Source organism: Oncorhynchus tshawytscha, linkage group LG23 (assembly GCF_018296145.1).
Source record: "Oncorhynchus tshawytscha isolate Ot180627B linkage group LG23, Otsh_v2.0, whole genome shotgun sequence".
In the NCBI taxonomy this organism is placed as follows: Eukaryota; Metazoa; Chordata; class Actinopteri; order Salmoniformes; family Salmonidae; genus Oncorhynchus; species Oncorhynchus tshawytscha.
This window is the reverse complement of record NC_056451.1, coordinates 11,813,744-11,836,929: the sequence shown is the minus strand read 5'-3', so window position 1 is coordinate 11,836,929 and position 23,186 is coordinate 11,813,744. Positions and strand designations below refer to the sequence as shown.

The window sequence follows — 23,186 nt, the reverse complement described above, 5'->3', positions numbered from 1 at the left end:
AACCCAAAATATAGAACAATTTTTGTAAACAATGCAAACAAACACTGCATCCTAAAAACTTGGTTGAAAAGAAAATGTTAATATCATGGATGGTCAGTCCTTGCACCATCATGTTTATGAATGTGAGAGTGGTTATATTTCTCCTGGCCCATCCCTCAGCTTTTTTACCATACCATTACAGAGTTGGGGTGTCTACTTTGTTATTGTTTTAACTGCAAATTGGCCCTTTAAATTATTGGATTTTTTTCGTGCGGCAATGAGCATAAAATCCCACATGCATTCATTTAATTCTTTAATGACATGAGAATTAGGTTTAGAATGTGAATAACAGCCTATTAGGCCTAATAACTAAATCAAAGCACTGCATGACCCTAATGCATTTTACCTAAAGTCATATCTTATTTAAAAAAAAATATTAATGAAAGCTGTGATGGAAACAGGATGTTTCAGGAAGGCTTCAATTTTATAAACGCGAACAGATAATTTGTTCATTGGATATAGTGGGATCTTTTTTGTGTCGGTAAAATTAATTACGCGAGAAATGGCGGTGGAAACGCCTTTATGCGCAAATATTGATTTGATATAATAATTATCATATGAAAGTACATTTTGATGTGGCGCGCGCGCAGGGGGAAGGGGGAAGGGGGTCCCGGGTGAAAAGGGTTGGGATCCCCTGGTGTAGATAATCATTGTAGGCATACTATCTAAACCGGGGGTGTCAAACTCATTCCATGGAGGGCAGAGTGTCTGCGGGTATATGTTTTTTCCTTTCAATCAAGACCTAGACAACCAGGTCAAGGGAGTTTCATTCTAATTACTAACCTTAATTAGTCAATCAAGTACAAGGGTGGAGCGAAAGCCCGGCTCTCCGTGGAATGAGTTTGACACGTGACCTAAACTGCTGTGAAATATATATTTTTTCCATAACCAAAAATATAGAATTTTCAGCTGTTTGAAGCTGGAGTAGCCTACAAAACCGAAAGTAAAAGACGTAAAAATGAACCTTAAAACCGGGAGCCATAGCCCACATAAAACTGTTCTACCGCTTCTTAGTAGGAAAAAGAATGCACTCCCCACAAGTCTTTGCGAAATGACTAACATGTAAAACATCGTAGACTTGCTTTCAATGGGAATGACAGTAACAAGTTATATTATTGTAGCTTTAAGCGAAAAAGTACATTTTGTGTGCACTACATCCTCACGCATGGACTTTTATCCACAACAAGCCTGTTTGGTGGAAACACAACTGGTGGGAAAATGTGTATATCTTTCTTTGTGTATTTGAGAATATTCATATGGAAATCTGTTGCCAATTTGCTGGAAACCTAGCTATCGACGTTCTTAACGAGGCTCGTCTCACATTGGTGACCGCAGATCAAAGCTGAGAATGTAACATTTGAATTTTTTTTTTTTAAAGTTTGCTTATATTTCTCAAAAAAGTATGTAAACACTACGAGGCAACACCTATCCTTTATCAGTATGCTATAATTTTGTTGTCAATCTGCAGAGGTCAGAACACCTGTGTGAAACTCCTTAGGCCAGAGCTGTATGTGAGTATCCCAGTCTTTAGCCAGGTGAAACATTTTATTTCAGTCTTGGTATAGGAAAGCCACCTAGAAAAGGTAGGCTATATAGGAAATCAGGAGTATGATTTTTGGATTTGCATTATATTGTTCATGTTTTTTGGCAGGTTGTTGCATGTTTTCCTCCTTTAACGTGACCACTGAGAAATGTCTGTTTTTTTATATATATATATATATATATATATGATAATCAGGCAGGTGATTGAGTCTGATGACAGGCGTGCGTTATACTCAACAGCCTGACGACCCCAAGCGCCAGAGAGGGAGTGTACTGACATATGGCTTTGGTGCAATGACGTAATTCACAGGGATACACAGATATTTATGAAAAAGTAAGCATAGTCTGGACTGATATTAATATATTTTTTTATCATGGCGTGTTTATTTGGCTTTTCAATATTTTACCACCACTACCACCCTCAATCCCATGCTCCATTGGCTGATTATATTCTCCCATCTGTGTATGAAACAGCATGGTACCTGAGTAAAGCCTCTCTTCAACATTTCAGTCTCTATCTAGCTAATCACCTTTGATAAATGGTACGACATTAATTGCAGAACAAGGTGACTTTGGTAAAGTGAGTACACTGCTCAGGAAAATGCAAGGTGACATCTTTTTAGACTGAGTTTATACACCATTCATAACCCTCTAACACCAATATTTCGATAACAAACGAGTCAATCCTTTGTTGTATGATTTACTTTTAGCGGTTTTTGCCAAGGAAAGGACCTTTTCTTCAATGACAAAGGACTCCTACTCCCAGAATCCTACAAGATTGGCTGGATGGAGGCTATTGTTGACGACAAATTAATCTCTGATATCACCATACCTGGCAAAGAACAACTGTTAAGTCCTCGCTTTGTGTGTGTGTGGTGGGGAGGTTCTTCAGTATGACAGGAATCCATTATATGTTTATGATTCAGTGAGGGAAGGGTTAACCTCTCCGGATCTCTTTAAAGTGAGGAGGAGGGCCTGCTGGGAACTAGCTGAGACTGGCTGAGCCCTCCCTACAAGCTACTTCCCTGTAAGAAAACCAAACTGCGCAACAAGCAGACTAGTCTGCCACTGTGATTGCACAGGACCTGTAGAGGTGTCCATCTCAATTGCAGGAACGGGTGAGCTCACTTTCTCTAAAATATATGTTGAATAATACGTTTTGAGTGAATTTAAATCTGTGTAGTTTCATGCTCTCAAAAATAAATGATGTAATTACAAAATAGTATAAAAATAGATGATATTAAACAATTCACACTGCAACGTAAAGCAGTTATAATCAATGCAAACATTTGTCATGGTTTACATTCTCTCGTGAGTCAGGGGATGGATTTGATTGGGGAACACCCAATGGTTGAGTTTGTTTTGCATGGCCGGGTGGGCCTGGGGGGCAGAGTTTGCTCATTTTAGACCATTCCATTGGTCCTTAAGTGAAATCTCTACACACCCGGGGCACCGGGACATTCAAAACGAACTCCACCACTGACAGACAGATGTATAACTCCTTGGTAGTACTGTATTTTACACTACTGTTTAATCTGGTTTACTGGGACATTATATGGTATGGGTACTTTCTACTGCTAACTAAAAATAAACACCATTTGTAAATATCTGTAGCCTACTTGGTACAAAATGGGTGGAGTGCTTTCTAATTCAAAATGGTTGTCATTGATGTTTTAAAAAAATACTTTATTATTGACTGTATGTTTGTTTATTCAATGTGTAACTGTGTTGTGTCAATCGGCTGTGCTTTATATTGGCCAGGTCGCATTTGCAAATGAGAACTGGTTCTCAACTAGCCTACCTAGTTAAATAAAGGTGAAATGAAATAAAATCACCTAGGTGGGTGCTATACATTGTAAGTGGATGATGTGAGTTTCCCAAAAGAGGGGGTTTCATGTTGTGCACTTCCTTCATGTGTCACAGAAGCTCTAAACCCACTCATCACCACACTTCATGACATGCCCTATCTCCTATCATCTTTCAATAAGGCAAGAGATAACTGCAATTTAGTAAAGCAGAGCAACAAAATAATGGGTAGATTCACTTTAATGTTGTCCACATGGGATGGAACCTGTTTGTCACTATGACCCAATACACACTGTAGCAGTGACAGTAAGATAGCCCTTATTTAGGGCATATTCAGAGTGCTGTACAATGCAATACATCCTCAAACGAAATGGATAGTTGGTCCTTTAAAAAAAAGTTGTATTCTCCAGATACAACACAGACTTCATCAGATGTTATTGGAATGAATGTGCACCTTTTAACATCATGACTTACAGTATAAGGCATGCACACTTATTTTAACATTAAGATGATTGTTCTGCCTTTTGTTTTAGAACTGTGTAACCAAGAGTGGCCAGCATGTCAGTGACTGTGACCAAAGGTGGAGGGGTGACTATATTTACAGTGAACTCTAAAGAAGGAAGCAGTTGGCCCCTGCTGTGTCAAATACTTGGGACCTTGTGCTACAGCCCAGCATGCTCTGTGTCCCAGGGATTGCGGAGGCTCCAATCAAGTTCCCAGTCAGCTCTGGGGGTGGGTGAACTAAAATAACACACACACACACACCAAAACATACATGTCTATCATCAATGGGTTGCATTTGTCAACCGAAGTGAGAGTTTTCTAAAAATTATTATTTTCTTATTTCACAGACTATACAGATCATGGTGGGAGTTCTCAACATTGGCTTGGGAACAATCCTTGTTAGCACTGATTATTCTAGCTCACTGCGATGGAATGGGGTTCCTTATTGGCTTGGTGGTGTGGTAAGCTTACTTTATTTTGTTATCGTTTACCATGTCATCATGTTTAGTATGCAAACACATGATTTCACTTGGAGTTATAACCACAGTAAACAAAACCAGGAAACATATAAGTAACTGCTTACCCACACTTAAGTAGTCTTTAAAAAAAATGCAGGATTGAAGTCAAAATGTTTTATTTATTAGGACAAATAATGTGTCGATTGTTTAGGTTGTTCGTATTTGATTTTGATATGTGTGCCTTCTCCTTAGTTTATAGCAGTTGGCATCATGTGTATCTTGGCTGAGAAGTTCCCCAGTCCCTGCTTGGTGAGTTGTTCAGTGATGCACATACCGTAACTCTTTCCTGTCATTCCTTAGCCTCATTCCCTTCCTCCATTGAACAATCATTCAATCTGATCCAGCTGAATTATAATGATCAACTGAATATCTGAGACATCTAGTACTGACTCAGTTGAGTCAAACTGGTTTTATATTCCCTGATTGTGTTTTAGGTGGGCATCAATGTGTTGATGAACCTGTCAGGTGCTGCTCTGGCCATTACTGGAATTGTGCTGTATGCTGTAGACCTGGCAAACTACCATTTCTGGTGGATTTGCAATGATGACCACTACAATTGGCGAGATGACTACTATGGCGGCCAGGTGACAAAACCCCCCAGTGATCCGGAGAGGGATAGACTCTTGGCGAAATGCAAAGGTGCCAAGCAGATTGCACAGGTGAGTGCTTTACAATGAAGTTTTTTTAAATGATATTCATCATGTGAGGAAGGTGTCCCTAGTCTGTTCTAAGTAAAATATATGAACATTTGATTAGATGGATCAAACTGCTTAATTTAGCAATGAACATGTGTGTCCATAAACAGAGATAGTGGGTACCATGTTTAAAGCACATTCTAATAGCTGGTATGCCAGTCTGTTTCTGTATTTTCCAGTGTTCACCAACACCACTATCTTGCTAAACAATCCAGTCAACTGTCAATATGTTCAAGTCCTCCTCCATGTGTTTGTTCTACCATTAGATGTTGATGAATGCCTTGGACATTGTGCTCATCGTCCTTGCAGTTCTTCAGCTTTGTGTCACCATAAGCTCTGCGGTGTTGGGTCTCAAGGCTTTGTACAAGAATGGAAAGGAGAGAAAAGAGGTATGAACAGAGAACCCTTGAACAGAGCGAATACAACGGCCATACAAATGGAAGTAGAATACGGATATGTAGGTGCACACAGACACACAACCAAGGTAATGTTTGTTGTGTCCTGCCAAGTAATGTGTAACTTTGCTCTGATATGTTGCAGAACATCCGGGACCTGGAGCAGTATAAGCCTCTGCTGGAGGAGGTCACCACTAACCCTGCAGCTTAAAGAGCACTGATCTGATCTGATATACTTTATTGACCATGTGGGGAAATTTGTCATGGACGATTAAAGAGTGGTGCTGCTTCCACATGGAATACATAAAAAAATAGAATCAAATGTATTCTACATAAATGGATCATCATACAACCACCTCCACACCCACACATTTGTTGTTATACATACAGTATGTAGTACATATAGTTCACTTACTTAATTTACTGTAACGCCTGCTGTGACTTTGCTTTGTGTAAATGACAACTGACACTGACTGTATGTCTTCATGCGCTTTGTATTTGTCATTTTTCCAAAACTGAAAGGACAGTTATAAAGGGGACTATATCAAGCTAATTACTGAATTGACTGTTGTATATGAATTTTTTTCTGCATTTTGATAATTTCTTACTATCTTTTATTCTGTTGTCGCCCCCACCTTAAAAAAAATAAAGTTTTAAAACAGTTTTACTAAACATTGACATCAGGTGGCAGTCATTCCCATACGAACATAACCTATGAGCAACCAATGGTGTTTCTTGGAGGCATATACAGGTAACTGCCAAAATAAAGAAAACAGTGTCTTAAGGTCTAAGCCCATAGGTCGCAATATCTACTAAGTTAATATATGGAATTGTTTTAATATGGTCATAAAATTGATCATTTAGCCATGAATTTATTTGAATGTTAGGGTCCCTGTAGGTATATAAAAAATATATATATTTGATGAAACATTGAATTTGGCCTTTACTGCTATAACCCATAGAAACATTAACACATTTGTACATGGCAAAACAAACAGTCCAGAAATAAATCATAAGGAATAAGGTTTTGAAGTATCTGTCCTATACCCTGGCGTTATGCCGTTTCTCTGGACCCCTGCAAGGTTGGAGTGGGCCCCCACTCCCTACAATAAACATCAAATGCATCAGCCAGAGAGCTACTCACAAAAATGAGACTACCAACCACGGTCCATGGAGCTGAAATTGAGACATATCTATGCGGTTGCCTATCGGATTCATGATAGGGTTTCTGTGGTGCCAGGGCATGTAGCATACAGCTTTGCTTTAGCAAATGGATACATGTTTATTGGTAGGCCTATTTGTTTGTCATTTTCTCATGTTAAGCTTAACATTTCACAAAGCTGTACACAGTGCCGCAAGGCTGCCATGATTTAACATTCTGGCTGGTGGCAACAATGTAATTAAAGTTGGAAATTTAACCTTTTCACACAGTGAGTGTGAAACAGTCGCTCCAGCTTGAGTTGTGTTATGCATGTAATGTCAGAATGCACTCACTGTTCCAAAATTGTGATTATTACGCAACAGAACAGTTAACACGCGCGGCCTACTAATTATCTATAGGCTGTGTTTCAACTTGTCAGTTTCAGATTATTTTCAAACCAGTTGTATTTTCTAACAACATTTTGAATAGAGGTGTGTTAAGCCTCCTCATTAATTCACATTCAGTGTTGTGTACAATTTATGTTTGAGGCTTTACTGAGCCAGATAAACTTTTCTCTTCAAGGAGAGCCCACCACACTTCACTCATGTTTGTGCAAATCATGTATGCATATATTTGCTCAGTCTTGCAAGAATTGGAACATTTTCTTGCTGGCGCTCTCCTTGCCTAACTTGTTGTTTTCCTTACAAATAATAACTTTGGACATATGTGAGTTCCTATCAAAGTAAGTTCCTTATTTTCTGTATATCGTGTTGTCGTTTCTACTGAAGGCTCATACTGCATGTACATTTGAAGTCGGAATTTTATATACACTTATGTTGGAGTCATTAAAACTTGTTTTTCAACCACTCCACAAATTTCTTGCTAACAAACTACAGCATTGGCAAGTCGGTTAGGACATCTACTTTGTGCATGACACAAGCAATTTTTCCAACAATTGTTTACAGACATATTATTACCCTTATAATTCACTGTATCACAATTCCAGTGGGCCAGAAGTTTACATACACTAAGCTGACTGTGCCTTTAAACAGCTTGGAAAATTCTAGAAAATTATGTCATGGCTTTAGAAGCTTCTGATAGGCTATTTGACGTCATTTGAGTCAATTGCACGCATACCTGTGGATGTATTTCAAGGTCTACCTTCAAACTCATTGCCTCTTTGCTTGACATCATGGGAGAAATCTAAAGAAATCCCCAAATTTGTAGACCTCCACAAGTCTGGTTCATCCATTGGAGCAATTTCCAAACGTCTGAAGGTACAACGTTCATCTATCCAAACAATAGTACACAAGTATAAACACCTTGGGACCACGCAGTTGTCACACCGCTCAGGAAGGAGGCACATTCTGTCTTCTAGAGATGAACGTACTTTGGTGCGTAAAAGTGCAAATCAATCCCAGAACAACATCAAAGGAAGTTGTGAAGATGCTGGAGGAAACAGGTACAAAATGATCTATATCCACAGTAAAAATAATCCTATATAGACAGAACCTGAAAGGCTGCTCAGCAAGGAAGAAGTCACTGCTCCAAAACCGCCATAAAAAAAGCCAGACTATGGTTTACAACTACACACGGGGATAAAGATCTTACTTTCTTGACAAATGTCCTCTGGTCTGATGAAACAGAAATAGAACTGTTTGGCCATAATGACCATCGCTATGTTTGGAGGAAAAAGGGGGAGGCTTGCAAGTGAAAGAACACCATCACAACCGTGAAGCACAGGGGTGGCAGCACCATGTTGTGGGGGTGCTTTGCTGCAGGAGGGACTGGTGTACTTCACAAAATAGATGGCATCATGAGGTAGGAAAATTATGTGGATATATTGAAGCAACATCTCAAGACGTCAGTCAGGAAGTTAAAGCTTGGTCGCAAATGGGTCTTCCAAATGGACAATGACCCCAAGCATACTTCCAAAGTTGTGGCAAAATGGCTTAAGGACAACAAAGTCAAGGTATTGGAGTGGCCATCACAAATAAATCATGAAATCATGATATCAAATCACTCTCTCACTATTTTCTGACATAAAATGAAGTGGTGATCCTAACTGACCTAAGTCAGGGAATTTTTACTAGGATTAAATGTCAGGAATTGTGAAAAACTGAGGCTAAATGTATTTGGCTAAGGTGTACATACATTTCCGACTTCAACTGTGTGTATGTATGTGTGTATGTGTGTATGTAAACTCAGCAAAAAAAGAAACGTCCCTTTTTCAGGACCCTGTCTTTCAAAGATAATTCGTAAGAATCCAAATAACTTCACAGATCTTCATTGTTAAGGGTTTAAAGACTGTTTCCAATGCTTGTTCAATGAACCATAAACAGTTAATGAACATGCACTTGTGGAACGGTCGTTAAGACACTAACAGCTTACAGACGGTAGGCAATTAAGGTCACAGTTATGAAAACTTAGGACACTAAAGACGCATTTCTACTGACTCTGAATAACACAAAAAAAAAAGATGCCCAGGATCCCTGCTCATCTGCGTGAACGTGCCTTATGCATGCTGCAAGGATGTGGCTCGGGCAATAAATTGCAATGTCCGTACTGTGAGATGCCTAAGACAGCGCTACAGGGAGACAGGAAGGACAGCTGATCGTCCTCGCAGTGGCAGACCACGTGTAACAACACCTGCACAGGATCGGTACATCCGAACATCACACCTGCGGGACAGGTACAGGATGGCAACAACTGCCCGAGTTACACCAGGAACGCACAATCCCTCCATTAGTGCTCAGACTGTCCACAATAGGCTGCGAGAGGGTGGACTGAGGGCTTGTATGCCAGTTGTAAGGCAGGTCCTCACCAGACATCACTGGAAACAACGTCGCCTATGGGCACAAACCCACCGTCATTGATCCAGGCAGGACTGGCAAAACATACTCTTCACTGACGTGATGCGGTTTTGTCTCTTCAGGGGTGATGTTCGGATTCACGTTCATCGTCGAAGGAATGAGTGTTACACCGAGGCCTGTACTCTGGAGCGGGATCGATTTGGAGGTGGAGGATCCACCATGGTCTGGGGCGATGTGTCACAGCATCATTGGACTGAGCTTGTTGTCATTGCAGGCAAGAACTGCAAAGAACTGGCAAATCTGGTTCAGTCCATGAGGAGGAGATGCACTGCAGTACTTAATGCAGCTGGTGGCCACACCAGATACTGACTGTTACTTTTGATTTTGACCCCCCTTTGTTCAGGGACACATTATTCCATTTATGTTAGTCACGTCTGTGGAACTTGTTCAGTTTATGTCTCAGTTGTTGAATCTTGTTATGTTCATACAAATATTTACACATGTTAAGTTTGCTGAAAATAAACACAGTTGACAGTGAGAGGACATTTCTTTTTTTGCTGAGTTTTTGTATGTATGTAGCATGATGTATTTACAGTTTTATTCACAAGTACTGGTGACAAATAATGCATTCCGATTATTGCATATATTGTAATGGACACCTATGATGTGTGTAAAATACTTTTTTGAAGGTTGTACTGATTATAATGAGCTAAGCTATTTGCCAGCTACCATGTTTGTTGACATTATACAATGCATTCTGTGTGACCAAAGATGTTTTGAGGTGAAGGAATGGTCCACTCATCTTTCGGGTACACTTCCGGAAGTGAATGATGGTAGACGACACACCCCCTTCAACATGCATACTGTAAACAGACCAAACTCATCTTGTCTCCTCTTATTATCTTTGGTTGATGAGAAAAAACAAACATTCAGGTGGGCACAAACTACCCAACGTCGGATTACTTTCGGTTTCTAGAAAGTGTTTTACTCAATTATTTAGATCAATGGTGAGCTCACCCGTGATGTGATTAATTCTAAATAGTAATTGCTTTTAGCTAATTCATATTGTAGTTTCTGTCAGCTGAGACGTATAAACATATGACCGCTTTTGTTACGTCAATCTTTCCTTAGTTAGTGCTAGGACAAATGTGGCCTACATTTTCTGGTTTGAATGATTGTGTAAAATTCCAGCTACTTCGGTGAATGTCTGAACATTGCATCCAAAAATAAACTGGTCACATTTTGGACATAACTTGCAAAATGTTTCTGTGAAAAAAAGTGTTGCCAGCTCAAATGCTGATTATTGCGTCAATCGAAAATGAACTTTCTAAATAAGCGTTCTAATCACACCGGTTTGATCATACGTAACAGGGACCACTATAGAATGATCACACCCGTTTGTTGGTAAGTGTGAAAAGGTTAAACATTGCAGATTTTAACATTTATTTTCGATACAACAGAATACTAATCAGCAACCAATTTATTTAAAAAGACATACAACTGTCCTGTATATCCTACCTGAACCTGCATGACATGAGCAGTCCACGTGCTCTCTCCCAGCTTGGATAGAAAGTTGTTGGGTGTAAAACCAGTCTGTCTATTAATGCCAAATAACACACAGTCAGTCCACCCTCAAAACACTAGTTTACTATGGATTGTTTCATTTAGCAGTGTAGCCTATATAGCCTATATCTATATACATTATTTAGCTGCTATTTATACAAAAATTACACATCTAACTAATAGCCTAACAATGCATCTGCCAATTTATTGGCTGTCCAGTATCCAGATGACCTGTCCCAGAGCATCCTCTACAGTTAATCTCTTTCTGTAACGTGTTGGCACCACAATTAAAGAGAATAAGAGACTCAATTAAAGATGTTGCAGAACTGCTATATTTGAAGAACCACTACCTTCTGCCTAGTTTCCCTGATGTTGCTACGGCAATAAAGCGTTTTTTAACCCTCTCTGTAACTGTGGAGGGGTGTCCGGTACGCCAGTGGTCCTATATCTGAGAAATATAACAAAACACTTAAATAAAATAATCTACTCATGTTTGGGCGTGTTATTCGTGGCACATTTGACCCCCTATGCACTTTTTGCCATTTTTACAGGGTTACCTTCAAATGACTCCACTGAAGCTTGTGTGGCTCATAGAGCAGAACAGCCGACACCTTTGTGTTCATGAGAGTCTCGGTTTTGTGAGAAGACCTCTTCTAAATGAGCACGTCCGGGACAGAGAGTTCAGACGTAAAGCTTGTTGATGTCAAAGAGCAAAACAACCGACACTGTCATGAGAGTCTCATCTTTCAATGATAGGTTCGGGTTTTACACCCAATTTTGTGACGATTTTCTTGTCCGGATTCATGTGTAGAAACATACCACTTTCACAAGCCCCATGATTTGGAAGAAGCGCAAACTTTATATTGGCAGAAAGAGGGGATTGCGCTGCAGCCACTACAATAAAGCTGTAAGTCTCTAGCATAATCACACGGGGAGCTGTTCAATATTCAAAATGATGTCACCGTGTGATGCACTGGTGCGTCAATCGACTGTAATAGGGTGTTGGGCCTTCACGAGCAGCTAGAACAGCTTCAATGCGCCTTGGCATAGATTCTAGTGTGTCTGGAACTCTATTGGAGGGATGCGACACCATTCTTCCACAACAAATTAGATCATTTGGTGTTTTGTTGATGGTAGTGGAAAACGCTGTCTCAGGCACCACTTCAGACCCCTATTTCAGTCACTTCTATTTTGTTGTTGTTTTTACCACTTTTTCTCCCCAATCTCATGGTATCCAATTGGTAGTTACAGTCTTGTCCCATTGCTGCAACTCCCGTACGGACTCGGGAGAGGCAAAGGTCGAGAGCCTTGCGTCCTCCGAAACCCAACCCAGCCAAGCTGCACTGCTTCTTGACACACTGCCCGCTTAACCCGGTAACCAGCCGCACCAATGTGTTGGAGGAAACACCATACACCTGGCGACCTTGTCAGTGTGCACAGCGCTTGGCCCGCCACATGAGTCGCTAGTGCGCGATGGGACAACAAAATCCCTGTCGTCCAAACTGACCCCTAACCCGGACGACGCTGCGACAATTGTGCACCGTCCAATGGATCTCCCAGGCGGGGCCGCCTGCGACAGAGCCTGGACTTCTAGTGACACCTTAGACCACTGCGCCACTCAGGAAGACCCTATTTCAGTCACATCTAACCATGGTAGCCAAAATACTCACAAGCTAACGTTAGCTAGCTCATGCTTGCTATATATACACACACACATATATATATATATATATATATATATACACACATATATATATATATATATACACACATACATATATATATACATACATATGCAAAAGTATTCGGCCCCCTTGAACTTTGCGACCTTTTGTATGTATATATGTATATATATATGTATGTGTATATATATGTATGTGTATATATATATGTATGTGTATATATGTATGTATGTGTATATATGTATGTGTGTATATATATATATATGTATGTGTAACATTGGATCATTCAGAGATCCTCACTGAACTTCTGGAGAGAGTTTGCTGCACTGAAAGTAAAGGGGCTGAATAATTTTGCACGCCCAATTTTTCAGTTTTTGATTTGTTAAAAAAGTTTGAAATATCCAATAAATGTCGTTCCACTTCATGATTGTGTCCCACTTGTTGTTGATTCTTCACAAGAAAATACAGTTTTATATCTTTATGTTTGAAGCCTGAAATGTGCCAAAAGGTCGCAAAGTTCAAGGGGGCCGAATACTTTCGCAAGGCACTGTATATACACATACATATATATATACACACATACATATATACACATACATACATATATACACATACATATATATACACATACATATATATATACACATACATATATATATATATATACATACATATATATATACATATATATATATATACACATACATATATATATACACATACATATATATATATACACACATACATATATATACACATACATGTATATATATATGTCTTTACACAGTGCTGATTGTGCAAAACACGAGTCAAACTGCTAGTAGGAACCGATTTTCAAGGAAATGGACAAGGTGAAAAGAAAGATTACTAGTCAGGAAATTGGATAATTCTTTGCAATAGTTAACCAGTTGGTTAGCTAACTTCGATTTACGTTTGTTAGCCACAGCATGACTTGCATAACTGTGTAAGTAAATTAGAAAACCTGTGCGACAGAAGAATACTCCGAGATCTCTATCTCCTATTTATCTTTCAGAGTTTTTACTATGACCAAGATCATGGTCCCATCTGAGGCAGCATTTTCAACAATGTTGGAATCCACAGTGGGATCTGTGCCGCTGTTCTCCGCCATCTTTACTCCTCTTCAAATTCGCTACATCTAGAGAGGAAGAGGCGAAGTGGGAGGTGTTATGATTGGTGTTTATATATTGGAGAGTTGAGACCAAATCACGGACGCTGGACAGAGTGGATTTCAGTTGTAACAAAAGGCAGTTTTAATGAGTCAAAGATATCTTGACCTGCAGTTTTACGTGCACGGATCTAGTTCATACAACTCGGCAAGGAGTCAGGTGAAAAAGAGGCCTTATACAAAGGTTACATTCATTTTTATACATAGAATAAAGTAGGTAGAGTCTTGTCGTTTTTTGTCTTCTGATTGGTCCCAAAAAGTTGGAGGCGGACCTGCTCTAATCCAGAGCATGAGCCCCATTGGTACAGAACAGAGTCTAGTTCTCTGAGCCCCCGACCAGTAGAGGGGGGAGATGTGTTTATACTAGGAGATGTTTGTGTCAGGGGTTCATGAGGTAGAGGGGCAGTTTTTATGGCTGGGTGTATGTGTTCATGCGATGGAATGTCTGTTTCCTGGGGTCAGGAGACAACCAAGCTGAGGGGATGGTTTTAGGGGGGTAGTTTTATTGCTGGCTGTGTGAGCTAGTTCCTGCTTTAGCAAGGGTACGTAAGATGACTTGAGTCAGGCGGTTTAGCTTAGCGCTGTATAATATATGAGTTATGTGTATGAATATTTATATAACAGAGGTTATACTCAGCCCAAAATCCGTCCACAAAAATAAGATTTGTTTGTATGGCCATTGAGTGTCGAATTTTGTCAACAAAAATGTGTGTATTTTATTTGCTATGTGAGGATTATTTGATCAAATAGAAGTTTCGCAATGGTATACTGACGTGGCATTTCTGCAACTTTGAAAAAAATGACTTGATATCGGAGTGGGCCTGTTGTCATAGAGATAGATAGAGGACTCATTCAAGCATGGACATTGCCATTGAGGGCTTCTACCATTAAAGCGGTCAACTAGGTGGGTATTCCTATGAGCCGGGAGCAATCAGCCGATGAAGAAGAAGATAATTTACTACATTAAAATGGAGATAGCCTCAAAGGCACTGCCAATGGCTGTCACAGACACTATAATATCACATACACAAAGATGAGTCCTCAATCTAAATCTATGGCTTGTTGTTCACACGTGTGTCGGCCCTCTCATTGGCTAGAGTGGTTCCACCTGCTCTCGCATCGCCCGCCTTCCATCTTCGAGGACATGTTTTTCCATTGTTGTAGCGGTCACTTTACTATCTTGTCAATATAACAAACAATCTTTGCTACATCACAAAACCAGCGAACAATATTCTCAAGCTGAGATGAAAGCAGTATTACCTGAGGTTTTTGCAACGTTGAAGTCTAGTGGTGTGGGGGTGTCATTGCATTTGACCAAAATATATGTGTGCTACTCACTTATGTATATAAACCCAGATATAAATCATTGGTCCTATACTGCCAAATCTAAAATTGTAATGCTGAGAGAAAAGTGGGCAAATACTTCATATATAAAATATCATATTTAAAGGGGCAATTCGCAGTTGCTACATACATTTTTTGACTTAAGAATGAATTATATCAATTGATTCTTGAATAATATAATTTATGCCTCATGATCTTAGTTCAACTATGACACCCTATCAAAACCCAAAACATAAGATTGTTTTACTCCAATGTTTGTAAACAATGTAAATGTAAACAAGCACTGCATTCTAAAAACTTGGTTGAAAAGAAAATGTTAATATCATGGATGGTCAGTCCTTGCACCATCATGTTTATGAATGTGAGAGTGGTTATATTTCTCCTGGCCCATCCCTCAGCTTTTTTACCATACCATTACAGAGTTGGGGTATCTACTTTGTTATTGTTTTAACTGCAAATTGTCCCTTTAAATTATTAGATTTTTTTTTGTGTGGTAATGAGCATAAAATCCCACATGCATTCATGAAATTCTTTAATGACATGAGAATTAGGTTTAGAATGTGAATAACAGCCTATTAGGCCTAATAACTAAATCAAAGCACTGTACGACCCTAAATGCATTTGACCTAAAGTCATATCTTATTTATTTAAAAAAAATGTTTTATAAACGCCAACAGATCATTTGTTCATTGGACATGGTGGGATCTTTTTGTGTCGGTAAAATTAATTACGCGAGAAAATGCGCTGGAAACCCCTTTATGCGCAAATATTGATTTGATATAATAATTATCATAATGAAAGTACATTTGGATGTTGCGCGCGCGTAGGGGGGTTGGGATCCCCTGGTGTAGATAATCGTTGTAGGCATACTATCTAAACCAGGGGTGTCAAACTCATTCCATGGAAGGCAGAGTGTCTGCGGGTATTTGTTTTTTCCTTTCAATTAAGACCTAGACAACCAGGTTAAGGGAGTTTCATTCTAATTAATAACCTTAATTAGTTATTCAAGTACAAGGGTGGAGCGAAAGCCCGGCTCTCCGTGGAATGAGTTAGACACGTGATCTAAACTGCTGTGAAATATATATTTTCCCAAAAACCAAAAATATAGAATTTTCAGCTGTTTGAAGCTGGAGTAGCCTACAAAACCGAAAGTAAAAGACGTGAAAATGAACCTTAAAACCGGGAGCCGTAGCCCACATAAAACTGTTCTACCGCTTCTTAGTAGGAAAAAGAATGCACTCCCCACAAGTCTTTGCGAAATGACTAACATGTAAAACATCGTAGACTTGCTTTCAATGGGAATGACAGTAACAAGTTATATTATTGTAGCTTTAAGCGAAAAAGTACATTTTTATGTGCACTACATCCTCACGTATGGACTTTTATCCACAACAAGCTTGTTTGGTGGAAACACCACTGGTGGGAAAATGTGCATATCTTTCTTTGTGTATTTGAGAATATTCATGTGAAAATCGGTTGCCAATTCGCTGGAAACCTAGCTATCGACGTTCTTAACGAGGCTCGTCTCACATTGGTGACGCAGATCAAAGGTGAGAATGTACTATTTGATGTTTATTTTAAAGTTTGCTTATCTTTCTCAAAGGAAAAACAGTATGTAAACACTACGAGGCCACACCTATCCTTTGTCAGTATGCTATAATTTTGTTGCCAATCTGCAGAGGTCAGAACACCTGTGTGAAACTCCTTAGGCCAGAGCTGTATGTGAGTATCCCAGTCTTTAGCCAGGTGAAACATTTTATTTCAGTCTTGGTATAGGAAAGCCACCTAGAAAAGGTAGGCTATATAGGAAATCAGGAGTATGATTTTTGGATTTGCATGATATTATTCTTGTTTTTTTGGCAGGTTGTTGCATGTTTTCCTCCTTTAACGTGACCATGAGGACCGCTGAGAATGCTCTGCTTTGCCACCTCTACATGTTACTGCTTTTTGTGTAAGTTTGGCTACAGGTATTTAAAATAAGTCCCCATTAATTCCATAATGTGTATTGTAGGGGTTTACATTGTCCACTCTAAATTGGACCTACCATTTCTTCTTTTAGTTTGAACTTAATGGAACAAATAAAGTTTATGAAAAGTGAGCAGAATGCTGTGAGTCAATTCATATTTTTGTGGTATACCATACATATGGTGTAACGTATACACTGGGAGTTGGGAAGCAAGTTCAGGGAGTGTATTGAATAAATGAACATGGAAATAAACAGGAGTGGCATACCGACATGAACCGTTAACGCCTAGGGATTGAACTAAATGGAGTGATTTTATATAAGGTAATCAGGCAGGTGATTGAGTCCAGGTGAGTCTGATGACAGGTGTGTGTAATAATGAGCAGCCCGACGACCCCGAGTGTACGTGACATATGGCTTTGGTGCAATGACGTAATTCCCAGGGATACACAGATATTTAATGAAAAAGTAAGCATAGTCTGGACTGATTGTTTAAAAAAATGTATTAATATTTTTTTATCATAGTTTCTTTATTTGGCTTTTCAATATTTTACCACCCTCAACCCCATGCTCCATTGGCTGATTATATTCTCCCATCTGTGAATGAAACAGCATGGTACCTGAGTAAAGCCTCCAACATTTCAGTCCCTATTATCTAGCTGATGACCTTTGATAAATGCTACGACATTAATTGCAGAACAAGGTGATGTTGGTAAAGTGAGTACACGGCTCAGGAAAGTGCAAGGTTAGGGTTAGTTTTTTTTTTTTACTGTGAGCTTATACACCATTCATAACCCTCAAACACCAATATTTTGATGACAAATGAGTCAATCCTTTGTTGTATGATTTACTTTTAGAGGTTTTTGCCAAGGAAAGGACCTCTTCTTCAATGACAAAGGACTCCTACTCCCAGAATCCTACAAGATTGGCTGGATGGAGGCTATTGATGACGACAAATTAATCTCTGACATCACCATACCTGGTACCCATGACACCATGGCTCTCTATGGAGGCCCAGCGGCAGAGTGTCAGGCCTGGGATTTGGGGGATCAGCTGAGGGCCGGCATACGCTATCTGGACCTCAGGATATTCGCCTTTGAAAACAAACTCTATGTCATGCACTGGGTTGTCTACCAACACAAGTCGTTCTATGAGGTCCTTGACACGATCAGAGCATTTTTGTCTGAATTCAGAAGTGAGGCGGTTCTCGTTAGAGTAAAGCCTGATTTGTTTGATAAAGAGAATGTTGAGGAGCTGGTTGGAAAAATGATTATTGATGATACAGATGTATGGGTGAAGTCTGACATGCCAACTATGGCTGAGGCAAGAGGAAAGATGATATTTGTACAGAAATCCAGCTTTAAGCTCGGCATTCCTCTCTTGGAGACAGACAGCAAAGGTGACTATGAAGTTACTCATATTGCAGACAAGGAGAACAAAATAGTGAAACACTTGACACAAGCTTCAGGTGATTGTGGTGGGGATTATATCGTTCTGAGCTACTCCAGTGGCACTGGCATTGGCACATTGTTGGGCATGTTTCTAACTCCCAAGAAGGTGGCTGAAGAGATTAACCCATGGCTCGATCAGTATCTTAGACAGTTCTCCAGGGACCACAGCAGTGTATGTTTCGGGGTGATTGCCATGGACTTTCCTGGTATCGACCTCATTCAAACAGTCATTAAGATCAATGATTGGTGAAGTGTTCACCCATGGAAGACATGATTATATTGCTTTCTGAAATGTTAGTTGACGCCATTAGATTAAGTGCAGCAACAACACATGACACATACTATACTTGATTGTGCTCATATTGAAAAGGAGCGAGATAGAAGACTGACAAAGTAAAGAATTTAATGATTGGAATGTACTATTGGCATGCGCTCTTAAACAACAATAATGAAGACTTGGCACTACACGTCTTTGTACTTTGCCCCTGCTTGCTGTATTAAAAACAAAGAAAATCATTAAAATGGCAAAGAACTGTTGAGTCCTTACTTTGTGTGTGGTGGGGAGGTTCTTCAGTATGGCAGGAAATGACAGGAACCATTCCTTCACTGAATCATAAACATATAATGGATTAACTTCCCGGATCTCTTTAAAGTGAGGAGGAGGGCCTGTTGGGAACTAGCTGAGACTGGCTGAGCCTTCCCTACCAGCTACTTCCCTGTAAGGAAACCAAACTGCGCAACAAGCACTGTGATTGCACAGGACCTGTAGAGGTGTCCATCTCAATTGCAGGAACGGGTGAGCTCACTTTCTCTAAAATTTGTGTTGTAGAATAATACGTTTTGAGTGAATTTAAATCTTAAACATGTGTGTAGTTGTTTCATGCTCTCAAAAAGAAATGATGTAAATAAATAGATTACATTAAACAATTCACACTGCAAAGTTCAGCAGTTATAATGTACGCAAACATTTGTCATGGTTTACATTCTCACGTGAGTCAGGGGACGGATTTTATTGGGGAACACCCAACGGTTGAGTTTGTTTTGCATGGCCGGGTGGGCCTGGGGGGCAGAGTTTGCTCATTTTAGACCATTCCATTGGTCCTTAAGTGAAATCTCCGGGACATTCAAAACGAACTCCACCACTGACAGACAGATGTATAACTCCTTGGTAGTACTGTATTTTACACTACTGTTTAATCTGGTTTACTGGGACATTATATGGTATGGGTACTTTCTACTGCTAACTAAAAATAAACACCATTTGTAAATACCTGTAGCCTACTTGGTACAAAATGGGTGGAGTGCTTTCTAATTCAAAATGGCTGCCATTGATGGCATCGCCCAGGTGGGTGCTATACATTGTAAGTGGATGACGTGAGTTTCCCGCATATCTAAGTAAACAATCAGTAGCCTAAATGCTTTACTGTAAAGTACTGCAGAAATTTGTGCTGTACTGAATTGATTGAATTCATTAGTTAATTGAGCAACATGGTAATACAATTGCTGTTTTATGTTGTGCACTTCCTGCTCATGTGTAGCAGAGGCTCTACACCCACTCATCACCACACTTTATGACATGCCCTATCATATTTCAATGAGGCAAGAGATTACTGCAATGAAGGCAAGCAAAGCACCAAATAATGGGTAGATTCACTTTAATGTTGTCCATATGGGATGGAACCTGTTTGTCACTACCCAATACACACTGTAGCAGTGACAGTAAGAGAGCCTTTATTTAGGGCAAATTCAGTGCGGTACAATAAGGACCAACTATCCATTTTGTTTGAGAATGTATTGCATCTACAGATACAACACAGACTTCGTCAGATGTTATTGGAATGAATGTGCACCTTTTAACATCATGACTTACAGTATAAGGCATACACTTATTTTAACATTAAGATGATTGTTCTGCCTTTTGTTTTAGAGCTGTGTAACCAAGAGTGACCAGCATGTCAGTGACTGTGACCAAAGGTGGAGGGGTGACTGTATTTACAGTGAACTCTAAGGAAGGAAGCAGTTGGCCCCTGCTGTGTCAAATACTTGGGACCTTGTGCTACAGCCCAGCATGCTCTGTGTCCCAGGGACTGAGGAGGCTCCAAGCAAGTTCCCAGTCAGCTCTGGGGGTGGGTGAACTAAAATAACACACACACACACACCACAGCATACATGTCTTTCATCACTGGGTTGCATTTGTCAACTGAAGTGAGAGTTTTCTAAAAAATTATTATTTTCTTACTTCACAGACTATACAGATCATGGTGGGAGTTCTCAACATTGGCTTGGGAACAATCCTTGTTAGCACTGATTATTCTAGCTCACTGCGATGGAATGGGGTTCCTTATTGGCTTGGTGGTGTGGTAAGCTTACTTTATTTTGTTATCGTTTACCATGTCATCATGTTTAGTATGCAAACACATGATTTCACTTGGAGTTATAACCACAGTAAACAAAACCAGGAAACATATAAGTAACTGCTTACCCACACTTAAGTAGTCTTTAAAAAAAATGCAGGATTGAAGTCAAAATGTTTTATTTATTAGGACAAATAATGTGTCGATTGTTTAGGTTGTTCGTATTTGATTTTGATATGTGTGCCTTCTCCTTAGTTTATAGCAGTTGGCATCATGTGTATCTTGGCTGAGAAGTTCCCCAGTCCCTGCTTGGTGAGTTGTTCAGTGATGCACATACCGTAACTCTTTCCTGTCATTCCTTAGCCTCATTCCCTTCCTCCATTGAACAATCATTCAATCTGATCCAGCTGAATTATAATGATCAACTGAATATCTGAGACATCTAGTACTGACTCAGTTGAGTCAAACTGGTTTTATATTCCCTGATTGTGTTTTAGGTGGGCATCAATGTGTTGATGAACCTGTCAGGTGCTGCTCTGGCCATTACTGGAATTGTGCTGTATGCTGTAGACCTGGCAAACTACCATTTCTGGTGGATTTGCAATGATGACCACTACAATTGGCGAGATGACTACTATGGCGGCCAGGTGACAAAACCCCCCAGTGATCCGGAGAGGGATAGACTCTTGGCGAAATGCAAAGGTGCCAAGCAGATTGCACAGGTGAGTGCTTTACAATGAAGTTTTTTTAAATGATATTCATCATGTGAGGAAGGTGTCCCTAGTCTGTTCTAAGTAAAATATATGAACATTTGATTAGATGGATCAAACTGCTTAATTTAGCAATGAACATGTGTGTCCATAAACAGAGATAGTGGGTACCATGTTTAAAGCACATTCTAATAGCTGGTATGCCAGTCTGTTTCTGTATTTTCCAGTGTTCACCAACACCACTATCTTGCTAAACAATCCAGTCAACTGTCAATATGTTCAAGTCCTCCTCCGTGTGTTTGTTCTACCATTAGATGTTGATGAATGCCTTGGACATTGTGCTCATCGTCCTTGCAGTTCTTCAGCTTTGTGTCACCATAAGCTCTGCGGTGTTGGGTCTCAAGGCTTTGTACAAGAATGGAAAGGAGAGAAAAGAGGTATGAACAGAGAACCCTTGAACAGAGCGAATACAACGGCCATACAAATGGAAGTAGAATACGGATATGTAGGTGCACACAGACACACAACCAAGGTAATGTTTGTTGTGTCCTGCCAAGTAATGTGTAACTTTGCTCTGATATGTTGCAGAACATCCGGGACCTGGAGCAGTATAAGCCTCTGCTGGAGGAGGTCACCACTAACCCTGCAGCTTAAAGAGCACTGATCTGATCTGATATACTTTATTGACCATGTGGGGAAATTTGTCATGGACGATTAAAGAGTGGTGCTGCTTCCACATGGAATACATAAAAAAATAGAATCAAATGTATTCTACATAAATGGATCATCATACAACCACCTCCACACCCACACATTTGTTGTTATACATACAGTATGTAGTACATATAGTTCACTTACTTAATTTACTGTAACGCCTGCTGTGACTTTGCTTTGTGTAAATGACAACTGACACTGACTGTATGTCTTCATGCGCTTTGTATTTGTCATTTTTCCAAAACTGAAAGGACAGTTATAAAGGGGACTATATCAAGCTAATTACTGAATTGACTGTTGTATATGAATTTTTTTCTGCATTTTGATAATTTCTTACTATCTTTTATTCTGTTGTCGCCCCCACCTTAAAAAAAATAAAGTTTTAAAACAGTTTTACTAAACATTGACATCAGGTGGCAGTCATTCCCATACGAACATAACCTATGAGCAACCAATGGTGTTTCTTGGAGGCATATACAGGTAACTGCCAAAATAAAGAAAACAGTGTCTTAAGGTCTAAGCCCATAGGTCGCAATATCTACTAAGTTAATATATGGAATTGTTTTAATATGGTCATAAAATTGATCATTTAGCCATGAATTTATTTGAATGTTAGGGTCCCTGTAGGTATATAAAAATATATATATATTTGATGAAACATTGAATTTGGCCTTTACTGCTATAACCCATAGAAACATTAACACATTTGTACATGGCAAAACAAACAGTCCAGAAATAAATCATAAGGAATAAGGTTTTGAAGTAT

General features: G+C 39.5%; 3 protein-coding genes across 6 annotated transcripts; all 3 read left to right on the top strand.

The window, feature by feature from the left end:
- Positions 1–1,032: 1,032 nt before the first annotated feature.
- On the top strand, positions 1,033–19,175 carry LOC112242428 (1-phosphatidylinositol phosphodiesterase). Of its 4 annotated transcripts, XM_042304599.1 has the most exons (5): positions 1,033–1,249; positions 1,508–1,550; positions 1,822–1,915; positions 2,292–2,373; positions 18,131–19,175. In XM_042304599.1, exons 3-5 carry the CDS (start codon positions 1,908–1,910, stop codon positions 18,890–18,892), a joined length of 852 nt encoding a protein of 283 aa, XP_042160533.1. In that variant the 5' UTR covers positions 1,033–1,249; positions 1,508–1,550; positions 1,822–1,907; the 3' UTR covers positions 18,893–19,175. The 4 variants fall into 4 exon arrangements, with proteins under 4 accessions (XP_042160533.1, XP_042160531.1, XP_042160532.1 ...); XM_042304597.1 differs by lacking the exons at positions 1,033–1,249; positions 1,508–1,550; positions 1,822–1,915; positions 2,292–2,373 and adding exons at positions 16,368–16,778; positions 16,908–16,974; positions 17,092–17,179 and having other exon boundaries at positions 18,049–19,175; XM_042304596.1 differs by lacking the exons at positions 1,033–1,249; positions 1,508–1,550; positions 1,822–1,915; positions 2,292–2,373 and adding exons at positions 16,370–16,778; positions 16,908–16,950; positions 17,092–17,179 and having other exon boundaries at positions 18,049–19,175.
- Positions 2,541–6,128, top strand: LOC112242094. The gene is made up of 7 exons (XM_024410064.2): positions 2,541–2,699; positions 3,921–4,119; positions 4,239–4,352; positions 4,602–4,658; positions 4,844–5,068; positions 5,371–5,493; positions 5,645–6,128. Exons 2-7 carry the CDS (start codon positions 3,946–3,948, stop codon positions 5,708–5,710), a joined length of 759 nt encoding a protein of 252 aa, XP_024265832.2. The 5' UTR covers positions 2,541–2,699; positions 3,921–3,945; the 3' UTR covers positions 5,711–6,128.
- A 123-nt stretch (positions 19,176–19,298) lies between the features above and the next one.
- On the top strand, positions 19,299–22,776 carry LOC112222974. Its single transcript, XM_042304600.1, has 7 exons — positions 19,299–19,438; positions 20,570–20,768; positions 20,889–21,002; positions 21,252–21,308; positions 21,494–21,718; positions 22,021–22,143; positions 22,295–22,776. The coding sequence occupies exons 2-7, from the start codon at positions 20,595–20,597 to the stop codon at positions 22,358–22,360; spliced, it is 759 nt and encodes a 252-aa protein (XP_042160534.1). The 5' UTR covers positions 19,299–19,438; positions 20,570–20,594; the 3' UTR covers positions 22,361–22,776.
- The last annotated feature ends 410 nt before the right edge of the window (positions 22,777–23,186 follow it).